Below are 23719 nucleotides of genomic sequence, written 5' to 3' on the forward strand. Positions count from 1 at the left end.
AGAACAAACCCAATGATCCCCCTTTTAACTCCAATACAATTGTTTTTTGCAGCTTGTCAGTTTCCTAATAATGCTTTGGATTAAGTGCTTTTAAATTAGCTTACTATGCAGAATTATTATTTTTAAAAAACATTAGAAAAATGAAAAAAATTTTATTTGAAAAAATTTTAACAGCCATATAAAAATTTATGTATTTATGGGGTACCATGTGATGTTATACATGTATACATTGTATAATGTCCAATCAGGGTAAATTATCTTTTTCCTCAAACATGTTTTCTAAGATTTATTTATTATTTGAAAGGTAAAGTTAGAGAGAGGCAGAGGCAGAGGGAGAGGTCTTCCATCTGCTGATTCACTCCCCAAATGGCCTCAATGGCTGGAGCTGGGCCAATCCAAAGCCAAGAGCCAGGAGTTTCTTCTGGGTCTCCCACGTGGGTGCAGGCCCCAAGGACTTTTATCATCTTCTGCTGCTTTCCCAGGCATCATTAGCAGGGAACTGGATCAGAAATAGAGCAACTGGCACTTGAACTTGTGACGGTATGGAATGTCAGCACTGCAGGGGGCGGCTTTACCCAATGTGACACAGCAACAGCCCCCTTTCCTCAAACATTTAACATTTGTTTATAGTAAAAACATCTAAAATTCTGTCTTCTAGATTTTTTTAGAGAGAGAGAAGTGTACATAGCATTAACATTATCTGTTCCTACTGTGCAATAAAACACCCGAACTTGTTACCCCATCTAGCTTTAACTTAGCACCTAGAAATCAACCTTTCCCCACTACTCTCTCCCTGTTTCCTTTCCCAGCCCACTGATAAAAGTAAACCATCATATTTTTTACTTCTACAACCTTCTTGTTTTTAGAATCCACATATGAGTGAGATCATGGGACCCTTGTCTTTCTGTGTTTGCTTGGCTTATTTCACTTAACATAATGACCTCTAGTTCCATCCATGTCATTGTGAATGATAAGATTTTATTAGTGATGGACACTTAGGTTTCCATTCTTGGCCATTGTGAACAGGGCTGCTGTGAACTTGAGAATGCAGGTTTCTCTTGAACAGAGGGCTTCTATTTCCCTTACATTTAAACCCAGGATTGGGATTGCTGAGGCATCTCCAGGCAGCACAGTGCCTGCATGTATTTACATTCCCACCAATGTGCAAGACTCCCTTTTCTCCAATCCTCGCCAGCACTTGCTATCTTTTCTCTTTTATTTAATTACCAATCTAATTGGAGCAATTTATTTATTTTCAATTTATTTTTAGTAATATAAGCACTTATCATGTAGTTCATAGACACAATTCCAAGAATGTAATGATACTTCCCTCCCTGAGTGGAGGGATTGAACACGTTCACAAGGACAAGTCGCACTCATAGTGCCATTTGGTATAAGCAGCCTAAAGATAATGATGTACAGAAATGAACCTGTACCAGGTAGAAACTGAGGACTGTTGTAGAAAGTGGCATCAGAAGAGAAGAAATGAATCCTAACCAACTTTTGATGCTGCCGCTGTAACTGTTATCACTACTATAAGCAGTAGTGTCATTTAAGTGCCATCTAATCATTTTTCTAATTCAAGTAATGTATATGTACTTTGTTTTATGTAAAATTGCATATTTTGGTTATCTTTTACTCACAATTTCTGTTATTTTTTAAATTATTTTTTGTTTATTTGAAAGGCAGAGATACAGGGAAAAAAAGAAGAGAAAGGTGGAAAGAGAGAGAGAGATAAAGAGAAAGAAACAGAGAGGTCTTCCATCAGCTGATTCACCCCCATAATGGCCACAACCACCATAGTTGGGCCATCTTCCGCTGCTTTCCCAGGCACATTAGCAGGAAGCTGGATCAGAAGTGGAGCAGCCAGGATGAAACAGGCACCCATATGGGATGCTGCCACCACAGATAGAAACTTAACTAACTTCTACACCACATCACTACCCCCTTTAGCTACCTTATATATGTTCTGTAAAATCATATATATCCTTTTTTCCTCTTGAGTTTTCTCTTTCTGCTCTTCCTTCTTTAGCTGTTCTGTTAGATTAGCATTTGTACACATGATGGAACACTGGCAGAAGGCCCTGACCCCTAGGGGCCAGGCCTTTAGATATTTTAGGAGGGCTCGGGTTGGGGTGTGGGTAGGGAGTAGCAAGCAGAGGGGAACCTAGAAGTGGTCTTTCAGGTGGCTGTGGGGGGTGGGGTATGAAGGCAATAGAGTGTGAGACCCAAATGAGATTCAAGGGCAAGGAATACATTATTTTTTTTTAATTTATTTTTTTAATTAATTTGTAGAGTTACAGACAGAGAGAGAGAAAGAGAGAGAGAAAAATATTCCCTCTGTTGGTTCACTCCCCAAATGGCCACCATGAATGCTGAGCCAATCCAAAGCCAGGAGCCAGGTGCTTCTTCCTGGTCTCCCATGTGGGTGCAGGGGCCCAAGCACTGCCTTCCCTGGCCACAGCAGAGAGCTGGACCGGAAGAGGAGCATCCAGGACTAGAACCCGGTGCCTATATGGGATGCCAGTGCTGCAGGAGGAGGATTAACCAAGTGAGCCACGATGCCGGTCCCAAGAATACATTCTAATGTTTATCTATCTTTTGGGCAATGAGCGAGAATGGCTGACTCAGTTTAGATAAGGAGATGGGGCACCATTTTCTCTCCGGCTACTTCCTGCTGAAATGGAGTTTAGACATGGAGCTAGGACTTGCAGGGGTCTGTACTCGAGATCTGATTGATTGAAGAAGACAAGCAGTCTTGTGTTGCTCCTGTAAGATGGCTTGAGATACAACAGTTATCATTCCAACAAGAACCTTTGGAATAAATTAATTATTTAAAAATCTTGTTCTTTGAGTATTTATAGGAGTCTTATAGAAGTTGAAGATGATCTTCTCACAAACTTAACTGCTTAATGAATTTAAAAAAAAAAAAAAAACACTTAATGAGAAGCAAATCCCTGGAAAATATCTGAATGAAGTCTCAGATCGTGGTTTAATATTTCATCATATAAAATGAGTAAAGGGAAGAGAGTTTGGCATAGCCATCAAGATGCTTGAGTACCCTTTTGGTGTCTGGATTTGATTCCTGACTCCAGTTTCATACTAATGCAGACCCTGGGAGGCAGTGGTAGTGACTCAAGTAATCGGGTTGCTGCTAGCCACATGGAAGACTAGGATTGAGACTAGGTTCCTGGCTTCCTTCTGGGGGCTGGTGTAGGCATTTGAGAAATGAACCAGCAGATGGGATATCTGTCTCAAATACATAAGCAAATAATCAAAAATATAACATAAAATAATTAAAGGAGGATTCTATTATTTTTAGACCACTGGAAAGGAATGCTGTTTTTATGGATTTATTTTACATTGATCTCTGAATCCTGAACAGAATGAAGGTTTATTAATTCTTGATGATGTAATACTAAAGATTTTCATTGATCTTAAGAATTTTGACTTTGAGGAGCATTATCTTGCTTCTTTGTTACTGAATTTTTCCCCTTTTTAAACTTTATCTGCATGCAAGTGGCCTGATTAAAGTTACATTGTCTTTATTTCCTTTTTTTCTTAATAACGAAACTAATTTTTAGTTCTTTCTAGCAGAGCATGTTTATTGTTGAATATTGGTGGAATTGGAACAGGTTTTTTTTCCCGCCTTAGTTCTAGACAAGGAGCCTAAGAGATGGAAATCACAGTAGCAGCCCTTTTTATTGGTGGAGCCATTGGAGAACAAGCCTTCATAGATGGCACAGAAGATGTAGTAACACTGAACTACAGAGTTAGAAAGATTTAACCATGCAGGTTCAGGCCAAGCTGGAGAGCAGAGTAACTGTGTGGTCCGTGCTTGTGGGCAGGTCCCAGAGAGAAATGCAGAGCCAAAGAGACTGGCTCTCTAGGACTTAAGTCCTCTTCCTAGACATTGGGCAGTGGTTTTGTTCATATGAATGCCTACACTCAGATTTGCAGGGGGCTTTCTTCTTAACCAGGTATGCATTTCACTCAGAGACCTTCTAGAGCCCAGCACACTGCTATATACCAGGCAGGTTGTACCCTGTCGGTTATGGAGAATAAATGGTTCTCTCAAAAAATACACAGTCTGGTCCATAAATAAGTGCTAAAGTGTGCAGTACAGTCACATTATAGAAACCAAAGGACCAGGAAATAAACAAAACTAGACTAATCCAAGAAAATGTAATGGAAAAAGAAGCCTGGAGTTGAGCTTGGGAGACACGTGTGATATGCGTGAGGCAGCACTGGACTTAAAGGAAATTTATTTCAGCACTTATAACTTCACTTTTTCTCTCCCTTCACCTGCGGGAAAGTGGGAAGTAAGATTACAGAGGTTAAGGAGATCCAGGTTGTAGACAACTTTGGGAAAAAAAGCAGAGGACCCTCCTGAGACCTGTGATTTGTAGCTCAGATTAATTTTTTTAAGATTTATTTATTTGTAGAGCAGAGTTAGAGAGAGAGTGTGTCTTCCAGGTCTCTCACGAGGGTGCAAGGCCCCAAGCACTTGGGCCATCTTCTATGGCTTTCCCAGGTGCATTATCAGGGAGCTGGATCACAAGTGGAGCAACCAGGACTTGAACCAATGTCCATTTGGGATGCCAGTGACTTCACCCATGTAGCTCAGATTTTTTTTTTAATATTTATTTATTTATTTGAAAGAGTTACACAGAGGAGAGAGAGAGAGAGAGAGGTCTACCATCCGATGGTTCGCTCCCCAATTGGCCACAACAGCGGTAGCTGGGCTGATCCAAAAGCCAGGAGCTAGGAGCTTCTTCTGGGTCTCCCACATGAGTGCAGAGGCCCAAGGAGTTGGGCCGTCTTCTGCTGCTTTCCCAGTGTTAGTAAAATGGCTCAGTCTTATCTATGGTGCAATCTACACCTTGACACCATCCTAGGCCCTAGCCCTTGCCACCACTGCTGGAAGCCAGGTGGCCACATGGCCCAATCACCCGTGTCAGCTCCACCCCCATCCTAATGGGATTCACTGCTCCTACTTCCCTGCCTCCCCCTCCTTCCCACAAAGTTTTTTTTTTGTTTTTTTTTTTGTTTGTTTGTTTGTTTTGTTTTTTTTTGACAGGCAGAGTGGACAGAGAGGGAGAGAGAGACAGAGAGAAAGATCTTCCTTTTGCCGTTGGTTCACCCTCTAATGGCTGCCGTGGCCGGCGGGCTGCGGCCGGCGCACCGCGCTGATCCGATGGCAGTAGCCAGGTTCTTATCCTGATCTCCCATGGGGTGCAGGGCCCAAGCACTTGGGCCATCCTCCACTGCACTCCCTGGCCACAGCAGAGAGCTGGCCTGGAAGAGGGGCAACCGGGACAGAATCCAGAGCCCCGACCGGGACTAGAACCTGGTGTGCCAGCGCCGCAAGGCGGAGGATCAGCCTAGTGAGCCATGGTGCTGGCCTCTGCAAAGTTTTAAGAACACCTGTTCCTGAACACATGGTTCTCTTTCTGTCTCCAGACCTCTCTCCCTCTTTCTGTCTCTTTCTCTCTCAATCTCTCTCTTTTTTTTCCATCTCTCTGTCTCTCTCTCTCTCTCTCTCAATCGCTCTCTTATGCTCTCCTTCTCCCTCTTTTCCTTTTTTGCCCCTTCCCTCCGGTCTGTTGGGTTTCCCCCAGTAAATCCTTTCCCTTACACCCAGGCCATAGCAGAGAGCTGGATCGGAAGTGGAACAGCCGGGGCTCCAACCAGCATCCATACAGGATGCCAGCACTGCAGGTGATGGCTTTACTCGCTATGCCACAGCGCCGGCCCCTACTTTTTTTTTTTTTTTTTTTTAGTATTAGAGTGATTTGATTAAAAATTACTCCTAAGGCAAGTTCTTAGGGAGGTAGTCAAGGAAAGAAATCAGTTGAGTGGGGCCAGCACTGTGGTGTAGCAGTGCTGCTGCCTGCAGTGCCAGCCTGCAGACCAGCCTCCCATATGGGTGCCTGCTCGAGACCCAGCTGCTCCACTTCTGATCCACTCTCTGCTATGGCTTGGGAAAGCAGTGGAAGATGGCCCAGGTGATTGGGACCCTGCACCTGCATGGGAGACCCAGAAGAAGCTCCTGGCTCCTGGCTTTGGATAGGCACAGCTCCAACTGTTGCAGCCATCTGGGGAGTGAACCAGCGGATGGAAGACCTCTCCTTCTCTCTCTGTGTAACTCTTTCAAATAAATAATAAATTTTTAAACAAAAAAAGAGATCAGTTGAGAAACAAAACTAATCTAGGAGATGTTCATTGCTATGACAATGAAAAACTTGAGAAGAAAAAATCAGGAATTGATCAACTGTATTTTAAGAATGTATTATATGGCCGGCGCCGCGGCTCAATAGGCTAATCCTCCACCTAGCGGCGCCGGCACACCAGGTTCTAGTCCCGGTCGGGGTGCCGGATTCTGTCCCGGTTGCCCCTCTTCCAGGCCAGCTCTCTGCTGTGGCCCGGGAACGCAATGGAGGATGGCCCAAGTGCTTGGGCCCTGCACCCCATGGGAGACCAGGATAAGTACCTGGCTCCTGCCTTCGGATCAGCGCAGTGCGCCAGCCGTGGCGGCCATTGGAGGGTGAACCAACGGCAAAAGGAAGACCTTTCTCTCTGTCTCTCTCTCTCACTATCCACTCTGTCAAAAAAAAAATGTATTATATAAATTAAAAACTAGATGCCATAGTTGTGACATCATGGGTAAAACTACTGCCTATGATGCCAGCATCCCATATGGGTGCTAGTTCCTATCCTGACTGCTCCACTTCCCATCCAGCTCCCTGCTAATGGCCTAGGAAAAACAGCAGATGATGGCCCAAGTGTTTGGACCCTTGCCATCCACATGGGAGACCTGGATGAGGGTCCTGGCTCCTGACTTCAGCCTAGCCCAGTTCTGACCATTGAGGCTGTTGCAGGGGTGAACCAGCAGATGGAAGACCTCTCTCTCTCTCTCTCTCTCTCTCTGTCTCTCTTTGTAACTCCAACTTTCAAATAAATAAATAAATCTTTTAAAAAAAGAAAAAGAAATCAACAAAGTTGACTGAAATTTCAAGAATGCAGTGTTGTGACAATGAAGAGTTTCTTTAAGGGAAATTGGGAGTGAGATATGTTACTGTTCATAGATGTGAAAATGAAGCCAAGGAATCAGTGTGTACTCTAAAAGTGATAGTATATTTCATAGTTTCCTTTTGTTAAGTATGAAAAATTAATCAAAAACATGAGTTTCCATTTTTTAGTATTCTCTTTATTTTGTTTTACCTTCAGAAATTTTTTTCTTTACCACTTTTAAAGTCATTTTGATGAATTTCACGGAGCCCATATAAACATCTCTGTAGTGTATAAAATGTCCTTTTTAGTGGATTTCCCAAGCTTTTTCTCCTCCCATGATTTTGTTGATACAGGTGCACCTCAGGAACTCCCACATCCATTTCCATATACGGTTCTGATCAAGCTGCCAATCAAGGCTCCACCTTCTCTTGGCCATGGTAATTGGGCAAAGTAGTGAAGTTATTATCTAAACTGTGCTGATGTGATTCCGTGTCTCAAGAATTAGCAGCTTGTGTGGCGACCGTAGAGTCAAAGAACAGATAGTGCTAAATCATCATACACGGAAATTCTAGAAGCTTTGCCACTGAAACCCTGGATTCTGTCCTGGACTCTAACCTTCCAAAGGCTCAAGTGTTGAGTTCTTGCTTTGATCCTATGACCTTTGCTGTGTGCTGCCAGTAAATGTCCCAAGCCCTTTAAATAAATTAAAAAAAAGTTTATCTTTCTAATAGATAAAGGGTTCAATTGATAAATCCAGTGTATCTTAGAGTTTTTCCTTTTCATCTTTTATTTACCTATTAGTAATTGCATGGTATTTTTTAGGAGCAAATATGACTTGTACTAAAATATAACTTCTGATACAATGTATTTCTTGGTGTAGATAGGAAAAGTAGTTTTCTTCATATTAAAACACAATTAGTTTATTTTAGGGCCACAGGGGTAGCTGCATCTTGGTGATAGTTTTAAGCGACTTCTCCTCGACCCAGCTCCACCACTGTGTTTAATATGAACTTGAGAAATGGGAGAGTGGCCGTGTCATTGGGGAAATGACAAATGTGTTTGGAGCGTTTCTCATTTGTACCCTCTGTTCTGTACCATTTTTATAGATGTTTGTTGCCTTATCGGTTAATAATGTATTTTTCTATGTAATGCCACACTATTCTCACATAATACGTTTCAGTTTAAGTTCATTTGATGTAAAATCATTTCTACTTGATCTGTCTGAAATATCTGATCCTAATTATAGTTGAGAATCTTCATACAGTTAATGTTAAATGTAAAGCTGCATTCCTCTAGCGTGTACTTTGGGGGGATTTGATTCAGGACAGGTTCCAAATACGGGCTGATGTGGGACTTTCCCAAACTGTCTCTTGCCTGAGATGGGGCTTGGGTTTTTTGGAAAAGGGGAATTAGAAGCATGTCTCACCTTTCCTACAGAACGTTCTGGAGTGGACATGTCAGAGATGATGTTACTGGCTGTTTGATCCAGCTGACCCTGTGACTTTTGTTTAACTAGAGCTGTCCAGACCTGCAGCCGTTTGTCTTTAAGTCATAGAGGTTATGTTCTTAGCGTTGTTTTGTACCTTGAAGTTAGTGCTTTTCAAAGAACACTAAGAGCAGTTTTATAAATGAAAGATCTCATGCTCATCTGACTTTCTAAATATAGTAACTTTAGATACTGGAGTTTGTGTTTGATTGATTTTGATTGATTTTTGCTGTATTCTTTTACATTGTAAATTTTTTTGGATCACTTTTATAAAGATTCATTCAAAATTATTGTTTTACTGGCAGAGTAACAGGGTAGGCAAGAGTAAGAGACAGAAAAAAAGGGAGAGATAAATATCTTCCATCTGCTGGTTCATTCCCCAATGGCCACAATGGCCCGGGCTGGGCCAGGCCAAAGCCAGTAGCCTAGAATTCCATTTGGGCCTCTCACATGAATGGCAGGGGCCCAAGCCCTTGGGCCATTCTCTGATGCTTTCTCAAGTACATTAGCAGGGAGCTAGATCGGAAGTGAAGCTGCCAAGACTTGAACCCTGACAGTCCTATATGGGATGCTGGTGCTATAAGCGGTAGCTTAACCTGCTGCAGCATAATGCCGGCCCTGGCTCATTTTTTTTAAGATCTCAAAAATAATAGCAATTTTTTGGATAAATTTTAACCTTTCAACCTTTTTCAGGTAATTGAGAAAATTTGATATAATAATCTTACTTCCATAGTGTTATTGTTAGGATCAAAATGGATTATATTAACTCAAAGAGGAACAAGTCTGTTTGAAGAGAGAAGCACCAGGAAGTGGGCTTGGATCACCATGGGCAAAAGAAATTGATTCCAGACTCCAGCACCAAAGCCCAGTGTTTGACATTCAGGCCTCAAAAAGGGAGGCCCTCATAAATGCTGGAAGTTTCAAAAGTTAGACTCACCCTTGATGTTGACAGATTCTAGTGTCTTCCTAACCTGTCATAAGTGTGCACTGTGCTCCTTCATTTATTGCAGTGACCCAAACAGAGCCCAGCACAGCTGTTTGTATTTGGTCTCCAGTGCAAGTGGACCAGGGCCATGTGACTGGGAAAGCTAGACTGAGGCTGTCTTTTTACCTACAGATGTTTTAATGTGCTTAACATTATCCAATACTAGCAACCAACATAGTCTAAATACCACAGCAGGATCTGATTAGCTTTTTCAGATCACTGCCTTTATTTGCTGTTTGCAAAAAAGCTTAATCCAGTGCTATAGATCAGGCTTCCCGCTGAGCTCTTGGGTAGTTTTCTCTCATTCTTTGTGCTCACTGTGGCCGAGTGAGAAGATGCCTCCTCCTCCTGAATTAAAACTGTAAAGTAGTAACTGTAGTAGCAGGGGATAAAGAGAAGGAAAAAAGCCCACGGAAAAAGAGAATATTGTCTATTCACACGAAGTAGTTTCCTTTCTATAAACAAATGAATTCATAAATACTGACCTCACTCTCTCTTCTAGTCAGTGCATAGCTGTTAAGTTTCATTCGGTTTTAGTGGTACCTACTTTGTGTGGAAGTCTGTTGTTTTTTTTTTCCATTTTTATTTTGTTTAACCAAACTCAATTTTACCAGAATTACAGAGCACTGGCCAAAGCAGTGATCTTATTTCTTCCAACTACCACCATCACCTCCCCCCAGCACACACACCCCTAACTTCATTTCTGGAACGTTCCAACACTTACGCAGACATGAAATTTGAATTCTGTGTAACCCACATTGTAAATTCTCAACAAACTGTAATGCTAGAGATGCTTTCTCTTGATCTTTATTGGGCTTATGAAATTAGATCATGAATTTAATTATTCCAGTAACATTACAATAACCCTAGCAGAAAAAGAATAGTTCTAACTTGACATATAGAAGCCAGTAAGTATATTTAGTTCAAAAACATTTTCACAGATTTTTTAAATTTGCCAACATTTTTTGGAATGGCACACTTCAGACAAATGGGTGATCTGCAATATATGGCACATTTTAGTTTTCTTTCTGGAAACAGTAGTTTTTGGGTTTTTAGCAGGCTAAGGAGTAATTTTGGTAAGATAGAAAAAATTTTACCATATGGAATAGATCTTATTTTGTTAATAGAAAAGATCTCATTTGCATTAGAGTGAATACAATAAGGTTATAGGATCAGAAGTCCCAATCAGTGTTGTTGGTTTTTTTTTAAGTATTCACAAATTATCCTAATTTTGAGTAGCTTCTGTATTTGTGGAAAAGAAAGATTAATTTAGATTACTTGCAGTACTTTAACCAAGTGTTATATCTTTAGAGTTCATGATCATTTAATGGAAAAATCTAGACTCTGCATCCATCAGTTTGTATTGGTAAATTATGTGTTTAGATCAGCTCTTGGCCTTCACTCTTCTAATTTGTACTGGAATGAAGAGGGTGTGTATGTGTGCTGTGTGTGTGTGCTGTGTGTGTGTGTGTTCTACATCACATTAGGCAAGTAGAACAGCTGTACTTTTCCTTTCTCTTGAGTAGGGGACTATCTTCACAGCACCTTATGGTATTTACATTTTCACTGAATTTTTTACATAATCAGAGGCCACTCAAGGTACAACATATGGAGCCCTCAAAAACAAGTAGTCAGTATTATTAATACTGTAATCTGAAACACTGAAATAGACCAGGGATAACAAACTTCCTCACTGAGGGGACTTGTTGAATACTTTATACTCTTCAAAAATGTCATAATATTTAAAATGTTCACTTCATCCTGAACCAAAAATTTTAGTATTAAGTCTTACAAATTCTATTAAGCACAAACTTTAGAAAGTATAGTGTGTTGTATATTAAAGCATGATAAAAGATTTTGCTTCTATTTAATTATATATTTAACTAGCAACCATAATAAAAGAATTTCACACTGCTATTTTACATACGTAAGATAGGTTCTGTGATTTTAGGTTGTACTGAAATAATTTTGTCTAAATGTACAGTTTATGATTTATGTAGCACAGAGTTGGAATGAATTTTATTCTGTTTTGAATTGAAATACTTATTTTTAACCCCCAAAACACTGGAGTATGTTTCATGTAGAACAGTTATAGGGTTAATAACTATAATGAGTAATACAACTTGTTTCTGTGATGTAGTTGTGTTGGAAAGTTTCAAATTCTCAATTTATAAATTTGTCATTTTTAATTTTACAAAAATATTCATGTAATGAATGATATAATCTGAAAAAGTATTTCTAGATCTCTACAGATTATAAACTGTAACTGAATTTCAGTTACATGGTAGGTGAAAAATTTAACCAGTGTTTGTTTAATCTACTTTCAGTGAACTTTTAAAAGATAAATTCTCTTTGTAAGCTCTGTAAATCTTTCTACTTTACATCTATTTCTATTTTCATCACCTCTCTTTAGTTTTACTTTTTTCTAACACATAAACATACTTTAAAATACAAATTTATCCATATTTTCAGGGAAATAGTTTTCTAAAGCCTCCTATCTCATTTTACCAGTAACTCGCTTATTAAAGAAAAGGGATTGCTGCAGTAGTTTGTTGCTGCTTTGACACACCTCATTTTCTTTATTTCTCAAATAAAAATGAAAAGCTAATAGACTGGCGTATGGCCTCAACTTTTTGGAAACTTGCAACTTTTACTACTTTAAAATATAATTGCTTCCTTTGTCTCATGCATTAAAAACAAGGAGGAAAAGCTGAAGTCTGCCCAAGCCAGGTGTTTCTTCTTGGCAGCCTGCTCCCTAATGACTCTGCGCTCATAGAGCAGCTGCCTACCAGTCAGCTTTGTATGGCCTATTGTTGTTGCACACCCCTCGTTAATGCACATGCTGCCCAGGCAGACCCGAGCATGACATCAACTTGCTTATCTTAGAAACCTCCGAACCTGGCGCAGGGTGCTGAGGTTGTCTTGCATCTGCCTGGCCCACTAATTGTGAGCTTTCTGGCCTATGATTGGCTGTTATTCCACTCGGTAATAGGTTAAGCAAAGACATTGCCATTCCATCTGTTCAACCATTCATTGTTCTTCTTGCCTGCCTGGAAGTCTGCAGCTGAAATTGTGTTAAGGAGTTACTGCTGAGGCTGCTACAGCAACCAATGTCTTTGTATTTTCCTGCTAACGTGAGTATTTGTGCTACTTAATGCCTTGAAAGTTCAACTTTACTAAATATTTAGAGTATTAATGTAAACTCTTTAAAAGATAGCACCTCATGAAAGCCTACAAATTATTACATAGTATCAACATTCAGAAAATTCAGTTCCTTCTGTAATACATGTCTGTGAAGCAAATGTTTACGTTTTAATATTCTAGAGTTTTTAAATAATTACTAATAGCTCCATGAATATTTCTAAGACATTAGGCATGAAATATAATTAATCATTTGGAGCAAATGCTGTGTTTTTTTTTTTTGATAAATAGTGGATTTAGGTTTTATCTTCTCAGATTCTTTGGTTTCTTGAGATGTCACTGTCATGCCTTAGTGTTATAAAATGATAGTAATATTTGATGGATTTTCTATTGTCTTGAAAGTCTACCTTGGGGAGATGGATTGACATAGGTAAATGTTTCAGATAGCTTATTTTAAATATGATGAGTAAGCATTCAGTTGCCTTGTCAGCAATTTCAGCATTCATCTACACTTTCTAATTTCTCTTCTCTCACCCTTTTCCCTTTGTGCTAGTTTCAGATATTAGACTGAAGCTACCATTCCAAGAACTATTGCTTTCAAGAGTTCTGTAATGGGGAAGCCAGGAGGAGACAAAGACTTTGATCTCGCAGTTGGGAAGGAAAGGAAGAGCAGAAAGGGTTAAAAAGAGGTTTCCATTTCTCCCACATGCTCTATTGTGTGAGCATATGCATTCGTCTATTGAAAGTTTTCAGAAGATGGGCAGGCCACCAGTTGCTGGTCTCCTGCAGTTCCAGTAGACATCTGTTGCCCCAGAGCTTTAACCAATCTGTTCAAAGGGACATCCTGCCTTTGTTAGTTGCGGGATGCGGACAACAGCACTCACTCAAATACAATGGTAATTAAACACACAGCGACTACAGCAGTAGGTATTTATTACATATTCATTATTTCATTTCCATTGTTCTCATAGTATTACCATTTGGATAACAACCAGAACCCTCTTTCATGGCATTGTAACTTTACATTACAAACAAATAAATTGGTATACCATGTTTATGGTCTAATATTCCTGATTAATCTGAGGCTGTTTTAAATATAAAAAAGAAATTGTTTTGGCTTGATGTGAGATGAAGGAGTATCCAAGTTATCTAATGAAAACTTTCAGAAAAGTCTCTTCACTAAGTGAAAGAATTTCTGAGAATGTGATATGTTTCTAGTAAACAGTCGTTATATCATAAACTTGCACCCAGCTAATATAAAGTGTCTTTATAGAAACTTAAATAATGAGACTTCATCTAGAAGATTAACATGACAATGTAGTTGTTTTCCAACAGATAGTATTATTTAATTTTTATCTTGCCTTTAGAGAGAAAAACAGAGTTTCCAATGAAGTATCTGAGGGACATCTACAGACTTACTAACTGTGGAAATCTGTTTTTAGATCATCATATTTTTGCCTACCATTGTTTGTGTTCATTAATAGAGTAAGTGAAGGGTAATTATAATGTATCTCCAACATAAAATTTAAAACATAAGCCATATTTCTTGAAAGTTTATTGTAACTATAAAAAATATAAAGTTTATAAAACTGTAACTATAAAACTATAAACTTCATAAAGTATAAACTAATCTTTGTGTATAGAACCATGCTGCTGCTTCTTGAGAAATATTACTCTGATTAGCTAATATTTAGTTGGTTAAACATAAGATGATTTATATGTTTGCGTTTCAGTGAAGGTAAAACTTAAGTCTGATACTTGTTTAGAAATAAGGAGAAAGGAAGTTTCTGCCTTACATGTACTGATACGTGTTGTGATATTGTGTTCTTTTTATCTTACACTGAGCAGAAATAAATCTTATATGCCATTCTTTGTTCTAAAGTTTCTTACAGTGACTCCTTATAAGATTTTTACATTCCATTACATGAACAAATATTCCATGAGGCTTTGAAAATAATACTTTAGTATTTAATTTTTGTTGAATGATTTCAGAATATTGCCAATTTCTGGGTGGCTTTTAAATGCCCTATTAAATCTTAGGAGCCTTTTGCTGATTACACATGATTACATAGAATCAAATCTTTACAGTATATGGATTAGTACAAATCAGGTCATTTTAGATTTCTGTTATATGTTAGTCCTAGAAATTGAACTCATTCATCATTGTTTGTATTATTTCATATTTAGTCTCTTACTCTATAGAAACTAAAAATCATTTTACTGCTTAGTTAGGCCTTGATGACATAGGATCACTTTCTCTGAACTAACCAATGAAATCCACAGGATGAAGAGAGGCCTGTCATTGTGAGAAAATGTCTAACCAGAATATTTTGAAACAAAAATTATGTTGTCTAACAAAGTGTTAATTTTAAAAATTAGTTCAAGTGTACATTTTCCTAAGCATTAAAAATGAATATAATTATTGCAAACTTTTTACCTGAGTGTTATATACAAATTACATTGAGTTATCACAAGTTAAAGGTATGTGACAATCATTAAATACATTGATACACAAATGAGTTTCATTTGGTTCAATATTATAAAGTAACAAGCAATTGATAAACCCATTTTTCTGCCTTTTTAGTATTGTCATATAATAAACTATATATTATAGATTTAGGTAGTACCTTTGACACTTTATATAAAAACTTTAAATTGAAGACAATGTAGAAAGTTTAAATACTTTTTTTCCAGAGTGGTTAAGTTTCACTTTAAAAACTTCTTGGTATCTGGTTTTTGTTTCTTGGAAAAAGTGGAAATGTTAAAAGTAATTTCACCTAGCCTTTAAACAAAAAATTTCATTTTAATGTCCCCTGTTGGCTGTCTTTTTAATAAGGTGTGCATCTCATCTGATATAGTCCAGAACCAAAAAAAAAGAAAAGAAAGAAAGCTCTTCCACTCAATATTAAAATAATATTTCCTAGCCCAATGCAGGGATTTGGTCAGCAAGTCATTATCTTGAAGAATTATCTCACAACAGCACTTATGCAAAACCCAAACTTTTCAGGGGAGATCAGAAACGTCCCCCATTAAATGCACTTCCTGCAGTCAGAGCAGATTGTGGGGTTTACAGAACAATGATGTCGGAGCTTCCAGATTGGTTTGGCAGCTGCATTGTTCTCAGAGGGTAAACCAGACGCACTTAAGTCCCAGTCTCTTTTATAGGCTTTTGTTCATACCAAATTATTCTTTCACTGTGTTAGCATTCATGATGGCATGTTAAAGGAGTGCAGCTTAGCAACCAGCTTCTGGTTGCCAAGCAGCCCAGCCTCCAATAGATTTGCCTTGTTTAAGATACTTTTGGTGGGAGCTCTAGGAAGGCCATCATGTGGATTTTTCTTTAAACTGTATCCCTTTATTAGAATGCTATTGTGATTTGTTACTTGTGTTATGGCGTTAGTATATTACAGTAGTTAATAAATCATAGAGTGTAAAGGTTTGCTTTTAAAATCCCTTGTTCTAAATAATTGGGCCCATGCCTATCTATATTAATAGGAAAAATGAAATAGCTACATTTTCGTAAAAAAGCAAATGTATATAGAGCTTTTTAAAGGGATATTTCCTTTTGTCAGTTGAGCAATCAGGAGCTGGGAGAGTCTGATGTTTCCTTAAAACTAATGAATGCTGTAGTATGGAGCAACGTTATTAAAAGTTAACTATCTTCTCAGGGAATAAACCATGAAGAAACCCCTGTGGAAGTGCACAGGAGTTCTACATGGAAGGAATTTTAAGTATATTGATGTCAAGCTGAAGAGCACATGTTATCTTCTCTTTATTATCATAGCTAACATAGTTAATAAAAGTTATTGCATTAATGTAGAAATACTTTAAAGAGGTTACCAGGTATATTTTCAAACTTGAGTCTTCTCAGAAAATCACTGAGCATTTCCTTTTAACATTTTTATAATAACTCTTTTATATTGTGTGATGTTGAAGAGCTTCGGAATAAAATGTTTTCCTAGTTTCTTTTTTAGGTGATTTAAGTAGGTGTTTTATGACAGTCTCATTCAGCTACCACTGGTTTGTTAATGTTATACATGAGTTGAATATTGCAATTTCCTTAATAGATAAACCACTGATGTGGACATAGTCCTTACAATGAAGCACAAAAGAAAGTAACTTTCTTTTTATTTTTCTAACCCATTTCTAGTAGAGAAATAACTATCATTTTCAATAAACTTTAAGAAAAAATAGTAAAATGGCAATTGCAATTTAAATCATAAAAATATTTCTGCATGAAAAAAATAGGACAAAAGTTGTTTTTTTAACCAAATGCAGATTAATGGTTAATTAATCTAGTGGGGTACTGAAGTGTTTTCTGCCATAAAATTCAAGAAACTGAGATAACATTATTTAATATATTTAATTGTTTGCTGTTAATGTTATTTGACATATTGAATTGCTTTCCTTTCTATAAATGAACATAGATTAAAAGAACTTTTATTTTTCCTGGAATGAAAGAAACCTCAGTGTCCCTGCCACTTACTAAGGGTAGCATAATACTAAAAAGTACAGTCTGTTACTATGTTCAGTGTTCACAAAATCATGATTATTAGGACAAAGCTGTGTTCATCTCTAAATGAAATAGAATTCACTTTGTTGCCCATTTTAGAATATGTGCTCTTTCATGTCAGTGTTAGTCGTTTGGGGAACTCCTTTAGACAGTTGTTAAACGTCATTCACGTTAATGTAGTTTTTCAAGTATGATAAGCTAATGTTTTCCTTTGTTTCTACATGGGTTTCTCTTTAGAGTATCTACAGAATATTATGAATTCTGTTAGGGAAAATGTACATGACCTGTCATGACATGACTGAAACATATGTTTTGACTATATTGCATGTGTCACTTTACAAACCTAAGCCTTTCTAGAAGTGGAAAAATCTCTTTGCTCAAACTTGAGAAGCAGTGTGATATAGTGAGAAAAAACATGAATTTGAGAGTCAGACAAAACCTATAAAATTAAAAAAGTTCCACTGCTTTTTCACTTTATTACCTTGGAGGAATTACGGCCTTTCTAAATTCATAAAGTCTTCATTTGAAAAATAGGGCATGCTACTATCTTGGCAAAAATGTTATGAGTGTCTTGACTGTTGAGGAACAGTTTTTTTTTAATATACTATTTGTTGAACTCTTAGTATAAAGTTAATCATTTGTATATAAAGTTAATTGAAAATAGATCTTAGTAAAAAATAAGAATGGGAATATGAGAGGGAAAAGGAAGATGGGTGGGAGTGTAGGTGGGAGGGCTGATACAGTGGGAAGAATCACTATGTTCCTAAAGTTTGTACTTATGAAATGCATGAAGTTTGTATTCCTTAAATGAAAGGTTTCTGGGGGAAAGAAAATAAAAATGTTATGACCTTTGGGGGTTGATGCTGTGGCGTAGAAGGTTGAGCCTCGGCTTGCAGTGCCAGCATCCAATAAAGCGCCAGTTCAAATCCCATCTGCTCCACTTATGATCCTGATCCCCGCTAATGTGCCTGGGAAAGCAGCAGAAGGCCAAAGTGCTTGGGCCCCTGCACCCACGTGGGAGACCAGGAAGAAGCTCTTGGCTTCTGTCTTCAGCCTGGCACAGCCCTGGCTGTTGAGGCCATTTGAGGAGTGAACCAACAGATGGAAGACCTTTCTTTCTCTCTCCCCCGTCCTTCTTCTCCCTCCCTCTCTCCTCTCTCCTTTTTCTCTCCCCTCTCTGTGTTTCTCTGCACTTCAAATAAATAAATCTTTTTTTTAAAAAAAGTGTTATGAGGTATGAAAATACGTAGATACAATACAAAGTGGGCATTCAGTGGTCTGGCAATTCTTTTTTGTTTTCTTTATTGAAATAGAGATACAACAGTAAGGATGTAATTCTAAATACTTTACATTTTTCTTTAGGAGTACGGGGTGCTTTGCATTCAGGAATACAGAAAACACAGCAAAGTGGAGTCAAGTACACCACGGAACAGCTTCATGGGCTTGAAGGATCACCTGGGGAATGACCTTGGCCACCTTTATGTGGAGAGCACAGACCCACAGTTAAGTGCAGTTGTGCCCTGGCCAATGCTAGAAAAACCAGCAATGGATACAGTTAGTGCCGAGAAGGAGGAAAAAGAGGTGTCTGAGGAGAATGTGAGCTCTGGTGACTCCGAGGAAAGCACAAATTCTGATCATGAGTCGGAACAATTGGGAAGCATTTCAGTAGAGCCATGCTTATTAACCAAGACTCACCGACAACTGTGTAGGTCTCCCTGTTTAGAGCCTCACATACTCAAACACAATGAAATTTTGCAAGAGTTTAAACCTGAAGAGTCCCAGACTACATCCAAGGAAGTGAAGAAACCCCCCGATGTGGTTCGAGAATACCAAACAAAGCTGGAGTTTGCACTTAAGTTAGGTTATTCTGAAGAACAGGTTCAGCTTGTGCTAAACAAACTTGGTACCGATGCTTTAATCAATGACATTTTGGGAGAACTGGTCAAGCTTGGAAATAAAAGCGAGACAGATCAAACAGTTAGCACAGTTACCAGTACAACGAGAGAAACAACTTCCCTGGAGTCTCAGAGGCCTGAATCTCCGGTGCAAGAGGTGGTAGCAGATGATGGGGAAAATCTGAGACCAATCGTTATTGACGGCAGCAACGTGGCAATGAGGTACGTGAAGAAAACCCTTAGAGTGATAACTAAACAGTCTCTCCGAGTTGTTTCTGAGTTATTTCTCCCAGTCATTGCAGTCAACATTCTGTGTCCTAACATGAGCTTTAGAAAACATCAGTTTTATGTCCCTTCTTCCAGCGCGCTCAGCCAGCCTCATGTTATTTGCCCCTAACAGACCCCTTTCTCACTTATATCTCTTTTGTCCTTCCTCCAGCCCAGTTACTAACGTAAACTTCAGTGTATGTTCTTGCTGTAGTGTTAATCACTAGTTTTAAATGGAAAACCTGGGTATGATGACATTCATCAGTTTTGGAATCTAGTCAAATAACATCAAGTTAACTAACCATAGTGGGGAAAACGTCCTAATTCTTTCAGAAAATAAACTATTTTATTGAATTGGGAGCAAATCAGAGGTGTAGTTTGAAGTTTTTTGTTCCATTGGAGAAATACAAAAAGAATTATTTAGGAACATGCTGGTGGGGGAAGGGTTACAAAAACAAAACTTCTAATGAAATTTTGGGATACATTTGATGGTTCAGAATGTTAAGTGCATGTAAATTCAATCAGTATGTAATTAACAATATTCAGAGTACTATGGAGGACAAAAGGATATATAAAAGCATTTGTTCTGGAGAGCTTGCAGTTTGGTGTATTGTTTCTCAAAACATGGTCTGAGGATACCTAATGCAGAATCACCCTTGTTCAAAATGCAGATTTTTGAGATAAGCATTTGGTTCAGTGGTTAAAGTGCTGCCTGTGATGCCCATACCTCATAGCAGAGTACCAGGGTTCAGATCCCGGCTCCACTTCCAATTCCAGCTTCTTGCTAATATGTATCTTGAAAGCCCTGACCACAGTTAAGTGTAGCTGTGCCTGGGCCGGTGCCAGAAGACCCAGCAGTAGATAGAGTTAATGTCTGGAAGCAAGGAGAAGAGATGTCTGAGGAGGAAGGCTCAAGGACAGGAGACACCTCAGTTGATTCCCACCTCCTGACTCCAGCCCTGACCCAGCCAGAGGTGATGTGGGCATTTGGGAAGGAAACAGTAGTAGCTGGGCTCGCTCACTCACACACACACTCTTTTTTGCCCTCTCGCTCCTCAAGTAGTTTAAAAAAAAAAATGCAGATATAGCAGTGCTATTCAGTGGAGACATGTGAGTACTTCAAAAATTTCATGGAAAATGGAAATAAGACATGAGCTTATTTTGGTGCCAAAAAATTCTTAACTATGCAGTTTTTTTCACACTATACATTTTTCATGAACTTTCCTTTTTTTTTTTTTTAAGATGTTTTTTATTGGCCGTTGCTGCGGCTTACTAGGCTAGTCCTCCGCCTGCGGCGCCGGCACCCCAGGTTCCAGTCCCAGTTGGGGCACCGGATTCTGTCCCAGTTGCTCCTCTTCCAGTCCAGCTCTCTGCTGTGGCCAGGGAGTGCAGTGGAGAATGGCCCAAGTGCTTGGACCCTGTACCCGCATGGGAAACCAGGAGGAAGCACCTGGCTCCTGGCTTTGGATCGGCGCAGTGCGCTGGCCGCAACACGCTGGCCATAGCAGCCACTTGGGGGGGTGAACCAACGGAAAAAGGAAGACCTTTCTCTTTCTCTCTCTCTCTCTCTCACTAACTCTGCCTGTCAAAAAAGAAAAAAAAAAAAAAGATGTTTTTTATTTACTTGAAAGGCAAGAGATAGGAGAGAAAAATATCTTCCATATGCTAGTTCACTTCACAAACGGCTGCAAGGCTGGAGCTGGGCCAGGCCAAAGCCAGAAGCCAGGAGCTTCCTCCAGGTCTCCCAGGTGGGTTCAGGGACCCAGGCACTTGGGCCATCTTCCACTGCTTTCCCAGGTGCATTAGCAGGGAGCTGGATCAGAAGTGGAGCATCTGGGACTCAAACCGGCACCCATATGGGATGCTGGCACTGCAAGCATAGGCCTAACAACCTACTATGCCATAGCGCCAGCCCCTTTGTGAATTTTATGCAAACCCTTTATTAAAGGGTAGGAAACATCCAGCCCACAGGCTCCATAAAGTGCACAAAATCATTTGGTCTAACCCCCCAACTGTAGGAAGGGTTTCACATTAAATAAATCTATAGCGGGTTAATTTTTAAGTTGATAATTTTGTATGGCCTGCAAATGATATTTTAAATATCAAAAGAGCCCTTTGCAGAAAAAAGGTTCCCTACCCCTGCTTTGTGTGTATGGATTTCAAGATTTTTCACACCAAAATAAATTTTTATCTTTTTTAATGTGTTTTTATTTTTTTCAAATTAATTGAGTCCATAAGAGAGATAGAGGGAGCTCCCATCCTCTGGTTCACTCCCCAAATGCTTGCAATGGTCCTGGGCAAGAGGAACTCAATCCAGGATTCCCACATGGGTAGCAGTAACCCGCTTACTAGAGCCAGCACCAATGCCTCCCAGAATCTGTATTAGCAGGAAGCTGGGTTCAGGCACCAGAGGGAATATCAGACGCAGGTACTCTCATGTGGGACATAGGCATTTTAACCAGCATCTTAGCTGCTAGGTCAGATGTCCATCCCTAAACTCATCTTTTAATTCCATATCCCACAAATTGAAGTACCCTTGTACAATGCAAACCACTGTTATATTCCATATATATATGAGCTCACCAGTGGGACATATATTCCAATATGTAATCAATAAAAAAGTTATTAATGGGATAATTCGAATTATTCTTTTGGTAATAAGTCTTTGGAATCTGGTGTGAATCTTATGCTTACAGCACATCTCACCTTGGAATAACCATATTTTGAGTGCTCCATAGCCATATGTGACTGTTGTTGCCTGTAATGGACAAGGTAGTTGTAGAGCTCATGCAGACCTACCAAATCAAGTTCAAGATGCAGCCCAGGCATTCTTTTGTTTTTTAAAAAATACTTCTAATAGTGGTATGTGCAGAGACTTGAGGACTACTGTCTCCTGTAGGTGAGAGCAAGTTCTTCCACATGAAGTGTGAGGAGGACCAGCTTGTGTTCCTGCAGAAAACTTTTTCAAATGGAGGCAGAACTACCTAAGTTTCAATTATAAGTAAATGAAACTTACAGGATCTGAGTATTTGATCTTTCCCAAATGTGGCACAGACTCTTTTTTCTTGCAGTAATTCAGAACTACAGAATGATTACCTTCATAATAATATGTAAGGCCAGAAGCCACAAAATTGCCAAAGGACAGAGAGGTGAGGAAAGGTTATAGATCCTTGATGAACACCTGCAACCATGGCTCTGTGCCAGAATTACCATAGGAGTTCTTCAATAAATATATACACACATATATTCCAGCTTTCTGCTCCTGGACTAAGTGGGGACATGGAAAAGTCCAAATAACTGTATTATTTAAAAACTACCACAGTAATGTCTAATGTATAGCCAGTGTTGAGAATCCAAATGATCCCTATGGGTCAGGAGTTAGAAGAAAGTGATGACCCTTGGGAAGGGTAGCACAGCAAGCACTAGTGTTAGGAAAAAGCACAGTGCTAGAGAAACCAAGGGACATATGAATGTCATCCAGGTGAAAGAGGAAGGTTTTAAGGTGAGATATCCTGTAGGTTGTACCAAAAAAAAAAAATCAGAAGACATGACAGCCAGGAAGTTATTGTCTTCAAGAATGCCATATGGTCTTAAAGATAGAAGCCCGTTGGCAGGAAGTAAAGAAATGAAGGAATAGATCTGGACTGTTATTCAAGGAAGTTGACAGAGGAAGGAGAGGACATGAGGAAAGAGAGTTGGGAAATGATTTTTGTTTTGTTTTGTTTTGTTTTAAAGGATAAAACTATATAAGCTGAGGGGAGGGGAGAAGGCAGCTAGCTGCACAGGGCAGTAAGAGAGCAGTACTGTGGGAGGACTTTCATTTTTGAAACAGAATTATCCAATAGGAGACAAGAAAGGTGCAAACACACATTTGGCACTGGAAGAAAATGCATGGGCAGAAACAGATCTTTTAGAAGAAAAAACAGCTTGAGACTTAAAACTTGGAGCCTATAGAGATGAATTTTTAAGCTGAATATCATTTAGATAAGTGATGTCAAAGTAGGTCAGCCTCATACTAACTCATATGGCTGAAGCCTAGTTCCTAGTGGAAATATTTGGATAACTGAGAATTTACATAAATCTCTGAACTTCACTCATCTGACATGGAAAGGAGTTATCCAGAGGAAAACTGTAACAAAAATAGAGGGCATCGTTAAAGCATCAAACAACCCATTCTTATAATTATGAAAACAAACTTCTTATAAACAAATCCCATGTGATGCTGGCACCATCCTGTTTCCCTTGCTATAAAGAGGGGACGTGCAGATTGGTTTCTTCTCTCCATCACATATTTTAATCTGACACTTAAACTGTTGGGCTTCAGGCATTTCAGGAGAGAACAAGTTGACAGGAATTTTTATTATAGCAACATTATACTGTCAGTCAAAATAAAATGTTGTACCACGTCCATAATTTTT

At 39.0% G+C, this 23719-nt stretch overlaps 1 protein-coding gene across 4 annotated transcripts in view; it reads left to right on the forward strand.

The window, feature by feature from the left end:
- The window catches only part of ZC3H12C (zinc finger CCCH-type containing 12C), a 78296-nt gene that overhangs the window by 21788 nt on the left and 32789 nt on the right, over positions 1–23719 (forward strand). For 3 of the 4 annotated variants that reach the window (XM_051849607.3, XM_051849617.3, XM_051849619.3), the window contains exon 2: positions 18502–19256. In XM_051849607.3, the coding sequence (XP_051705567.3) occupies positions 18502–19256 (755 nt within the window). Of the gene's footprint in view, positions 1–12475; positions 12620–18501; positions 19257–23719 lie in introns of those variants that run through there. The other variant, XM_051849613.3, reaches the window with a different exon arrangement.

This window comes from Oryctolagus cuniculus, chromosome 1 (genome assembly GCF_051225735.1).
Source record: "Oryctolagus cuniculus isolate XC-2025 breed Fujian yellow rabbit chromosome 1, ASM5122573v1, whole genome shotgun sequence".
In the NCBI taxonomy this organism is placed as follows: Eukaryota; Metazoa; Chordata; class Mammalia; order Lagomorpha; family Leporidae; genus Oryctolagus; species Oryctolagus cuniculus.